At 39.2% G+C, this 12,374-nt stretch overlaps 1 protein-coding gene across 18 annotated transcripts in view; it reads left to right on the top strand.

Moving 5' to 3' along the window:
* The window catches only part of LOC134219839 (uncharacterized), a 235,905-nt gene that overhangs the window by 163,979 nt on the left and 59,552 nt on the right, over positions 1 to 12,374 (top strand). For all 18 annotated transcript variants that reach the window (XM_062698716.1, XM_062698720.1, XM_062698715.1 and 15 more), the window contains one exon: positions 3,942 to 4,150. In XM_062698716.1, the coding sequence (XP_062554700.1) occupies positions 3,942 to 4,150 (209 nt within the window). The remainder of the gene's footprint in view (positions 1 to 3,941; positions 4,151 to 12,374) is intronic.

Raw genomic sequence — 12,374 nt, 5'->3', positions numbered from 1 at the left:
TGGAATGGATTTGGATTGGATTTGAATTGGATTTGGATTGGATTTGGATTGGATTTGGATTGGATTTGGATTGGATTTGGATTGGATTTGGATTGGGTTGGATTGGTTTGGATTGGTTTGGATTCCATTTGGATTGGTTGGTTTGGATTGGTTTGGTTTGGATTGGTTTGGTTTGGATTGGATTGGATTTGGATTGGATTTGGATTGGATTTGGATTGGATTTGAATTGGATTTGGTTTAGATTTGGATTGGATTTGGATTAGATGTGGATTAGATTTGGATTTTATTTGGATTGGATTCGGATTGGTTTAGGATTGGATTTGGATTGGATTTTGATTGGATTTGGATTGTATTTAGATTGGATTTGAATTGGATTGGAATTGGATTTTGTTTGGATTTGGATTGGATTTGGATTGGATTTGGATTGGATTGGATTGGATTTGGATGGGATTTGGATTGGATTCGGATTGGTTTTGGATTGGATTTGGATTGGATTTGGTTTTGTTTTGGATTAGATTTGGATTAGATTTGTATTGGATTTGGATTGGATTTGTATTGGATTTGGATTGGATTTGAATTGGATTTGGAATGGGTTTGGATTGGATTTGGATTGGATTTCGATTGGATTTGTATTGGATTTGGATTGGATTTGAATTGGATTTGAATTGGATTTGAATTGGATTTGAGTTGGATTGGATTTGGAATGGATTTGGATTGGATTTTGATTAGATTAAGATTGGATTTGGATTGGATTTGAATTGGAATTGGATTGGATTTGGATTGGATTTTGATTAGATTAAGATTGGATTTGGATTGGATTTGAATTGGAATTGGATTGGATTTGGATTGGATTTGGATTGGATTTGGATTGGATTTGGATTGGTTTGGTTGGTTTGGATTGGTTTGGATTGGTTTGGATTGGTTTGGATTGGTTTGGTTGGTTGGAATGGATTTGAATTGGATTTGGATTGGAATTGAATTAGATTTGGATTGGATTTGGTTTTGTTTTGGATTAGATTTGGATTAGATTTTTATTGGATTTAGATTGGATTTGAATTCGATTTGGATTGGATTTGGATTGAATATGGAAAGGATTTGGAATGGATTTGACTTGGATTTGGATTGGAATTGAATTAGATTTGGATTGGATTTGGTTTTGTTTTGGATTAGATTTGGATTGGATTTGTATTGGATTTGTATTGGATTTGGATTGGATTTGGATTGGATTTGGATTGGGTTTGGATTGGATTTGAATTGGATTTGAATTGGATTTGAATTGGATTGGATTGGATTTGGATTGGATTTGGATTGGATTTTGATTGGATTCAGATTGGATTTGGATTGGATTAGGATTGGATTAGGATTGGATTTGGATTGGATTTGGATTGGATTTGGATTGGATTTGGATTGGATTTGGATTGGATTTGGATTGGATTTGGATTGGATTTGGATTGGATTTGGATTGGATTTGGAATGGATTTGGAATGGATTTGGATTGGATTTAAATTGGATTTGGATTGGATTTGGAATGGATTTGGAATGGATTTGGATTGGATTTGGATTGGATTTTGATTGGATTTGGATTGGATTTGGATTGGATTTGGATTGGATTTTTATTTGGTTTTGTTTTGGATTGGATTTGGATTAGATTTGGATTGGATTTGGATTGGATTTGTATTGGATTTGTATTGGATTTGGATTAGATTTGGATTGAATTTGGATTGGATTTGGATTGGATTTGTATTGGATTTGGATTGGATTTGGAATGGATTTGGATTGGATTTGAATTGGATTTGGATTGGATTTGGTTTGGATTTGGAATGGATTTGAATTGGATTTGTATTGGATTTGTATTGGATTTGGTTTGGATTTGGTTTGGATTTGGGTTGGATTTGGATTGGATTTGGATTAGATTTGGATTGGATTTGGATTGGGTTTGGATTGCATTTGGAATGGATTTGGATTGGATTTGGAATTGATTTCTATTGTATTTGGATTGGATTTTGATTGGATTTTGATTGGATTTGGATTGGATTTGGTTTTGATTTGGATTGGATTTGGATTGGATTTGGATTGGATTTGAATTGCATTTGGATTGGATTTGGAATGGATTTGGAATGGATTTGGATTGGATTTGGATTAGATTTGGATTGGATTTAAATTGGATTTGGATTGGATTTGGATTGGATTTTGATTGAATTTTGATTGGATTTGGATTTGGATTTTGATTGGATTTGGTTCGGATTTGGATTGGATTTGGATTGGATTGGATTTGGATTGGATTTGGATTGGATTTGGTTTGTATTTGGATTGGGTTTGGAATGGATTTGGAATGGATTTGTATTGGATTTGTATTGGATTTGGATTGGATTTGGTTTGGATTTGGTTTGGATTTGGGTTGGATTTGGATTGGATTTGGATTAGATTTGGATTGGATTTGGATTGGATTGGATTTGGATTGGATTTGGATTGGATTTGGATTGGATTTGGATTGGATTTGGATTTAAATTTGGATTGGATTTGGATTGGATTTGAATTGGATTTGGATGATATTTGGATTGGATTTGGATTTGGTTTGGATTGGGTTTAGATTGCATTTGGATTGGATTTGGAATTAATTCTGATTGCATTTGGGTTGGATTTGGATTTGATTTAAATATGTTTTGAATTGGATTTCGATAGGATTTTGATTGGATTTTAATTAGTGTTGGATTGGATTTGGATTGGTTCTGAATTAGATTTGGATTAAATTTATATTGGATTTGGATTGAGTTGGTATTTTATTCTATTTGGATTGGATTTGAATTGGATTTGGTTTAGATTTGGATTAGATTTGGATTGGATTGGATTTGAATTGAATTCCGATTTGGATTTGGCTTTGGGTTGGAATTTGATTGCATTTAAATTGCATTAGGATTGTTCTTGGATTATATTTGGATTGCATTTGGATTGAATTTGGATTATATTTGGATTGAATTTGGATTATATTTGATTTATATTTGGAATGGATTTTTGTTGGATTTGGGATATATAAAATAAGGTTCGACTGGGATTTGATTTGGGTGTGGATTGATATTGATTTAGATTTGGATTCTGTTTCAGTTGAAATGCGGGTGCAGCGTTGAAATCAATTAGTTGCAGACCATTCTCGTTCTTCAATTGATCGAAGACGAAGTACATATCGATAAAAACTTTCTCGCAAATTGTAACTAATATGCTGTATATCATACTATTTTCGTCGACAAAACATAACTTTTTGCAGTTTAATTAGGTGTTTTAATGTTCTGTGTCATCCTTATAAATCTTTAATTCTTACCTTGTACAATGGAGCATATCAAATTCACACTCCGAACCGTACCCCATCTGAAAATGTGAGTGTTGCGTTGAATCAGTTTTTCCTTTGATGCTGATGATGCCTCAAGGGCGTAAAGTCAGGATATGAAACGTTTTCATCAGTAATTTCACCCTGCAATCGTTTAATCCCGTCTCGTTCAGCTTGGATGCCTAGGTCCATGACCACCACAACCGTTTCAAGTGTCGACATCAGGCTGGACTATAAAGCCGGGCCGGATAAACAGGAAAAAAACATTCTCATAGACCGGTTGAAAGTCTCTTGTGAGCATAGTGATCTAATCAGATAATTATGACACCAGAAATTTTTTTTCTGGTGTCATCACACCATGCTATTATTACGCAAAACGTTTGATAATAATATGAAAATAAATATCATAAGAACACCTATTGGGAAGACAGACCATGTTCCACTGGAAGCGTAATGCAAGAGAGCAAAGACCACCAATAGTCAAGCATCCTGTCGAATAGCGTTCACATAAGTAGCAATAGTAATGAAGGTCTGCGCCCCCGATTATCCAGGGGGGAAATAAACGTGGAATGCTAATTTATATCCGTTCTTTCTGTTGTTTCTTTTTCATTTTGTTCAGCAAATTGCAATTTCGAATAACGAGGACTACGGCAGTGGTGAACCTGCCGGAACCAACCGAGCTCATCCGGTGCGGCAACCACAGCAGCATCAGCAGCAGTATCTCTCCTGGCTGTACCGAGTGATTTTAATTGAAAAGGGACTCACAATTTGCGCCGGTACGTTAATCCATCCGAGCGTCCTGTTAACCACTGCAGTCTGCGTGATAAAGTAAGTGTTATTGGGCATTCTTTACGGATCTGATCTTGCGGAATACACACAGATAGGCGCTTGCCAAGTTTTGCTGAACTTAATTTTTATCTCTGAAAACGTATTAATTAATGTAAGTGTTGATTTTGTACTCACAGCTTACTTCATATCTTTTCTTGAACTAATGCACATTTAACTAACAAAAAACAATGCAGAATTCGGAAATAATTAATGTTGATATTACTGGACTGGTATAAAAACTAATTACGGAAGTTGATCATTACTGGGTTCAATTGAAAACTTTCTTCGTGTTCTTCATGATCCAGGGTGACGAGATCCCATTAAAATCAAACACTAGAACTCGATGAATCGTGCTAAGAAAACCGTATGGGGTCGTGCATTCCGTAATTGCATGAGTGGTCTTCTAGTTCCCGTTTTCGTGGTGGGTGGTGGTTTTTTACCCTGGTGTTCATGAAGGGCGATCTGCCAGATTTGCTTTCAAAGATCCGCCGTCTAAAAGCGAATGGCTTGAAATGCACTTTTGGTCTATACAGCGAAGGCGTCACGGCAATGTCGGCGAACAACTACCAGTATAAGTCAGTCGTTGAGTTCCTCGAGGTCCGCCAGTATGATTACTACAGTCATGACCATCCCGCACCGAAGGCGCTCAAGACTTCGCCATGAGGACACCACGACATGAAAAGGGAGGAGATCAAAACTGAACTTGAAATTTGCGGCCTGAAACCAGTGACCGTGCACAAAATCACTTATCACGATAAGGCGATATCTGGTTCATCTGAATCACATATGTGCCACCTGGAAGGACGTGTAGCTCGTGGACGTTATAAATTACACTCTCGATTACTGGGATAGATATCGGTTAGTACACCGCGACATTGCAACAACAGCTTCAACTTTGGATACAAGATGGAAATGGCCGATCCAAAGTGCGCCAACTGTGACGATAATCGTTGGGCCACTACAAAGAGCTGTACGAAGCACAGGGCCGGGTTTATGGGGGGCCGGAGGGCCGTGGCCCCGGGCTCCCACAAATCTTATGTACCAAAACCAACCTTTTTGTACATTTTGGGGCCCCCACATACCGTCGGCCCCGGGGTCCCCTTCCGGCTAAATCCGGCCCTGACGAAGCAGGGTAGTTCCTGGAAAGCCGGAAGATGTTTTCCACCAGGACCCTGCCGATGAGAAAGCAAATTCCTGCATTCAACGAGTTGAACTATCCTGCCATATTGATTCCCCGTCGAGCGAAACCTATCCTTCCACCAATCAAGCTCCAGCACCACCTGTTCCATCCACCAGCGAATAACCTCCGCTCCTTCATTCTGGATTCCCTCGGCAGCCGGAGGTCGAAAATGTCCCACCGGAAAAATCTGCTCCGCTCTGTACCCCGGAGTAACTGGTTCCGATATTATTGCTGCGCACTACTCGGCTGTGCAGATGCTAAACTCGTAATCAGGTCCTTACTATTGGCATGTTCATAAGTGAAAGTGGCTGCTATAGGGTGGGTCTGATCAACTGGAACTCTTGATCGCTTATTAAGAGAAAAACCATCGAGTTGAAGAATTTTATTGTCTTTGAGGAGGAAATAGACGTGGCTAACGCACTTAAACCGGAGGTGAGCGTGAACATTCCGGCTTTTCGCATCTTGAGATTCGATCGCCCGACCAGGGCAGGTGGTGTGGCTTTGCTACAGCATTAACAGTTGCTTGCTGCCCAGCTTCTAGCTGAGTGTCATTAAGCCCTTCGGTGCGAAGTTCCACTTCTGTCGTCACAATCACGTTCATCGCGGAGGCTAGGTCAGTACATCATTACCTGCATCATGCCTGGGGCAACAGTCGCGGCAATCGAAATGGCACCATCTGGGGGAACGATATGGAGGACGATCCCTACAGGATCCTGAGACCGGATTCCACCTCTGAATCTGTCTGGAGTCCATGTAATCGACCTGTCCATAACAAATATGAATGACCATACTTTGCAGCCGGTCGTATACAAGGAATTCAGCTTAGACCCCTATCCGGTGCACTATGGGGCGGTTCCATACAAGTAGGTGGTCGAAAATAGCTTCACGTCATTTCTGCAATATTTTGCATTAATTTCGAAGATTAATGTCTAAAATATGTGAAATACACGTTGTGCAGATCATTATTACTTCTAAGGTCTACAAACTCTCTGAAGTATAGCCCTTCAATCTATCTCCATGGAGTATATCTCTTTTATCTACGAACGTAACATGTACACAGCAGTCAATTGATGTGTATTTTATTATGGCACAGACCCATAGAATTTAAACTAGAAACACAGCATTGTTCTGAGTTGTATAGATGGTCTTAGTCGCCCAAGGACTCGTTGGAAAACAGGCCTTTGCATCTTCAAGCGTAACTGGATGCCTTTCAAGGAATTTTTAATTTAACCGTCAAAACAAGTAAATATAGAGTAAATATTTTTCCATGGAAAATAAACAAACTCCATGTAATTTATTTATTTATTTAGATGGTTCAACATCAAAAGGCTTCGAAGCCCCAATGATGGTTTGTGCATTAACAAAAAAAAATGATATTACTAAAACTATCTAAACACGTTGAAAAATCTGGCTCGAAATGTGTCTCTTTTAAAATCAAACTCTGCAGCCACACGGTTGAACGTCCTCTATAACCCAGTACTGGCATTATTAACTCCATAAATTAGTACGATTAGATTGTGGCCACAGCATAATATTGTCCCAATATGCTCGAGGATGTACGTAAGATATGTCTACTCGTTGAAGAATGCTCGGGCTATATACTCTGTTTTGGAGGATGTCGGAAACTAGAAGAGCTCTAGCAACATCTCTCCACGTTACAAGGGTATCCAGACGAAATAATCGGCTCGTAGCTTGGTAGTGGGTCTTGCCATGGTAGTCGACGGAGTGCGAATCTGATGAAGCGCCGTTGAACTGACTCGATTCTTTCTGCTCCATTTTGATAGAAATTGTTACCAAATAGTCGAGTCATTCTCCAGTACCGAACGCACTAATGCACAATAAAGTGCCTTTAAGCAGTAAATATCCGATAGCGTATATCAGAGCGTATGTAAAAATAAATTTTGAAGTCATCAGCGAAGGGTAGCCGAGGTCCCTCTATTACAGCGTTTACATCGCTGTAAAATAGGAGAAAGATAATGGGCCCAAGATGGTTGCCTTGCCGTGCGCCTATGGTGATGGGAAACGATGCAGAAGTGGAATTACCTGTGACTACTTGCGATTGACGGTCGCTTAGGTAAGACTGGAACCAGTTCAAAAGTGTCCCTTGTATTCCGAGGTTCTCAAGCTTTGCAACAGCGATTTGATGATTGACTTTGTCGAATGTTGCTGAAAGGTTAATATGGATATTCTAGATTAGATTTGTTTAGAAGTCGATAACCTAAGTTGAGTGAGCTTATCAAAGGATCCGACGAGTTAATGGCACGAATGAAAATGTCATATAAATTTTCCTCACATTGTTACTTTCCTGGCATGAGGAGTCCGACTTTTTTGTGCTTTGTTGGCACTCATCTGCATTTCAGGCTACATTCCTAGTGGTGCTGGTCATTTAATTATTATATCCCCAGTATGGGCAAGGACTTAATGGGGATGGGCAAGAACAGCTGCAAATGCAACCGATAGGTTGAATGGCAATAAATGTCTAACCTTCAGAGTTTATTGGTTCTTGGCAATCAGAATGGTCTAGAACCAGGTGATTGGCTCTTCGTTGACAGATAATGCTTTACTTAACAGATTTGGATTCTAAAACGCTTCTTGACATGAGTTTCCAGTTGTACTTGATCCTGCCTTGGCTGATAACACTGATACCGAAGTTATCATAAACTCCAGAAATGTAATTCTAGGAACTTTTTTTTTAAATAGGCCTAACTGTATTTGACCTTGAAATTTTGAAACTCTCTCAATTCAGAATTTTTCGTACAACTGACGTTAATACCAGATAGATTCGAATCTATTATTTCTGTTGGGCACAAAAGGTCGCTAAAAAAGTTTAAGTGAAGAGCACAACCGCCGTTCAAAAATCAAGGTTAGAATCAATTACGCCCATTTGAATAATGTTCCTAGAATTGTCGCTGAAAAATGCAAAAAAAAAGCAAGCAATAAAAGAGAATAAGACATTTTACAGAAAGCTTAAATGACAGGAGACCTAACACTAATATTTATTTTTTACAAGGAAAATTTGCGAAAATGAAAAGAAATGATGATGACTAAATGATGATGGTTTGCATGCAAATTTTCCCAAAACAAAGACAAAGCTGATCGAATCTGTCTCATAAAATGGCTTATAGCGATAACTCTTTGTCCTCATCTGCAGAGGATAAAAACAATGTTTTATTTATTACCAGAATAAGGCAGGAGTGACCTGTTCAGTACACAAAAGTCTTCTTCATTCAGCTCGGTCCATGGCAGCACGTCGCTGGTATCATTTTCGGCAGTCACCAGTGAGCCCAAGTACACAAATTCTTCTACCACCTCGATTTCATCACCACCGATGCCAACTCGCGGTGGGTGGCTTACATTGTCTTCTCTTGAACCTCTTCCTATCATGTACTTCGTCTTCGACGTGTTGATGACTAGTCCGATCCGCTTGGCTTCCCTCTTCAGTCTGATGTAGGCTTCCTCCATCTTCTCAAAGTTACGTGCCATAATATCTATGTCGTCGGCGAAGCCAAATAGCTGGACGGACTTATTGAAAATTGTGCCACTCGTGTTAATCCTTGCTCTTCGTATTACCCCTTCCAAAGCGATGTTGAATAGCAGACACGAAAGACCATCACCTTGCCGTAACCCTCTGCGGGTTTCGAAGGGACTCGAGAATACCCCTGAAACTCGAACTACGCACATCACCCGATCCATCGTCGCTTTGATCAACCGTGTCAGTTTATCCGGAAATCCGTTTTCGTGCATAAGCTGCCATAGCTGGTCCCGATCGATTGTATCGTATGCGGCTTTGAAGTCGATAAATAGATGATGTGTGGGCACGTTGTATTCGCGGCATTTCTGCAATACCTGACGTATGGCGAACACCTGGTCTGTGGTAGAGCGTTCACCCATAAATCCCGCCTGATACTGCCCCACGAACTCTCTTGCAATTGGTGTTAGTCGGCGGCATAAAATTTGGGAGAGTACCTTGTAGGCGGCGTTCAGCAATGTGATTGCGCGGTAGTTGCTACAATCCAGCTTATCGCCCTTTTTGTAGATGGGACATACGACACCTTCCATCCACTCCACCGGCAGAACCTCATCCTCCCAAACTTTGGTAATCACCCAGTGTAGCGCTCTAGCCAGTGCTTTACCACCGTGTTTGAACAGCTCTCCTGGTAGTTGGTCTACTCCAGGGGCTTTGTAGTTTTTCAGCCGGCCGATCTCCTCCTGGATTTCCTGGAGATTCGGAGCCGGAAGTCGCATGTCCTGTGCGCGTGCTCCTAGGTTCATTACCATACTGCCACCGTTGTCTACCAAATCGCCATTCAGGTGTTATTCGTAGTGCTGCCGCCACCTTTGGATCACCTCACGCTCGTTTGTAAGAAGGTTCCCGTTAATGTCCTTACACATATCAGGCTGTGGCACGTGGCCCTTACGTGAACGGTTCAACTTCTCATAGAACTTTCGTACGTTATTAGCGCGGTACAGTTCCTCCGTCTCTTCACGGTCTCGAACTTCCTGCTGGCGCTTTTTCCTCCGGAAAATCGAGTTTTGTCTGTTCCGCGTCAGTTTGTATCGTGCCTCGTTCGTCCTCGTGCGGTGTGGCAGCAATCTCGCCCATGCTGCATTCTTCTCCTCAACTAACTGCTCACATTCGCCGTCATACCAGTCGTTTCTCTGATCCGGAGCCACCGTGCTTAGTGCAGCGGTTGCGGTGCTTCCAATGGCGGATCGAATATCTCTCCAGCCATCTTCAAGAGATGCTGCGCCTAGCTGCTCTTCCGTTGGGAGTGCCACTTCCAGCTGCTGCGCGTATTCTTGGGCTAGTCTACCGTCTTGTAGCCGTCCAATGTTTAGCCGCGGCGGACGACTCCGACGCGTGTTGATCACCGTCGAGAGTTTTGAGCGCAGACATACTGCAACGAGGTAGTGGTCGGATTCAATATTCGCACTGCGGTAAGTGCGTACGTTCGTGATGTCAGAGAAGAATTTACCGTTGATTAGAACGTGGTCGATTTGGTTTTCCGTTACTTGATTAGGTGATTTCCATGTGGCCTTGTGGATATTCTTGCGGGGGAAGAAAGTGCTTCGGACTACCATTCCGCGGGAGAATTAGAAATTTTGAGAGATGTGCCAGCTCTGGACTGAAAATTTAATAAATATAAATAATATTCAATATTTAATAAAGAAAAAAGTAGAAATTTTGCATAATAAAATAAATTTACAATAAAGAAATCAGGGCATGAGTATTAAATAGACATAGAATTTCTATGCAAAACAGTAAACAGTTGAAAATTTTCCACAAAACAATAATAAATTAACACTTGGTCGGGGTTCAGCCAAAACGCACCAAGCGGCTTTTTGACTGACTGCCGGTATTTTGCCTCCAAAAAGAAAACGGACGTCATTTCATATCAACTCATTCGTACAAGTGTTGAAGGATATGCACAGTTATGAGGTTGAGGGACATCCGATACGATTTTTGATCAATTGAATCTGCTAACCGAAAGTTTGGTTAGAAAACGGGTAATTTTTTGTTGGCGCTTGGTGCGATTTGGCAGAACCCCGGCCACTTGTAAAAGCAAAAATTGCAATTATAAAATAAGAATTTTCCATATAGAAATCAAAATGTTCCACGAAAAAAATAACAAAATTTTCATGAATAAATCAATATTAGCAATAAACAATTACAAATGTTTCCAGAAAAAAAATATTCTTTTCCACAAAAAATATTTTTTCCACAAAATATCTTCTATATAATAAAAATGAGTTGAGATTTCCTTCCTGACGATTTAACTCGCGATCGGGTTGACCGATATGCAAGATTTTTCCCTAATCGATTCGTTTTGGGATCCGCAAGGTTTGTATATACAAAAAGTTGGTGAATTTAACGGGGAAATGTAAAAAGTCAATAAAATACAATTTTGGGTCAGCTGTTGAGGAAAACAAAACAAACGCACGGAAATTGATCTAGAGTGCGGTGCTGCAAATAGCTCATCGTGACATTTGCAACGCCTGGGTAATGCTGGGTTTCTTTCACATCAATGAAGAGCAATGAAAAAATAAGAAAATTTACATTGAGAAAATACTAAAAAGCAATCAAATTAATAACATTTTCCATGAACTTCAAACGCTTCTAAAGAAGAGGTAATCTATGGAAAAATGCTCAATTTATATAATATTTTATATTCTTTAATCAAAAATTTTTTTTTTATTGCTCTTTATTGATTTTTTCGTGGAAAGGTTTTAATTTTTGGTAAAAAAAATATTTGTTTTGTGGAAAATTTTGTAATTATTTATTGCTAATACTGATTTATTTATGGAAGGATTGTATTTTTTTCCGTGAATTATAATTACAATTTTTGGTTTTAAAAGTGTTAATTTATTTTTGTTTTGTAGAAAATTCTTAATTGTTTATGAAAATTTTGCATTATTTGTAGAAAATTTAATATTTTTTTATTGTTCATACCATGATTTCTTTATTGGAAATTTCCTAATTGTTATGGAATTTTTTTATAATTTTTTAAGCACTTCAGACGATATCGTATCTTAGAACATCGACTCATGGAAGGTCTATTGTAGCTTGTGAAAGTAATAAATGAAATCGCATCGGCTCAATGGATTTGCTTGGATGCTAAGCGATGTACGGATACATCGTTTAGAACTTGGTTGATCGGGTCGTTTCAAAACTCCGTAATATCATGTCTCATGATTACATAGATATTTGTGGATATATTCTCAACTTAGGACATTATGTTTCTTGGCATGATTTTTGATACTTTCAAGGATATGTACTTCAGAGCAGTTTAGCCTATGACACCCGAAAAAAAATACGACTTTACAGTTCTTACTATACTAGTTGTGGCAAGTTGGAGTGGAAAACCCTAAATATGTACGTTAAATCCATGTAAAAAAATCGTCCTGAAAGGGTTAAATACCAAAATATAACAATAAATTCTAGAATACCAAACGAAACCCAAAGATATTAAAGACTGTAGATATAAAATGAAAACTAGCATTTAATGCCAAAAAATTAAAAAATATAGGGATAATTTGGAACAG

This window comes from Armigeres subalbatus, chromosome 3 (assembly GCF_024139115.2).
Source record: "Armigeres subalbatus isolate Guangzhou_Male chromosome 3, GZ_Asu_2, whole genome shotgun sequence".
Lineage (NCBI taxonomy): Eukaryota > Metazoa > Arthropoda > Insecta > Diptera > Culicidae > Armigeres > Armigeres subalbatus.
This window is presented reverse-complemented; position numbering and strand designations above follow the sequence as displayed.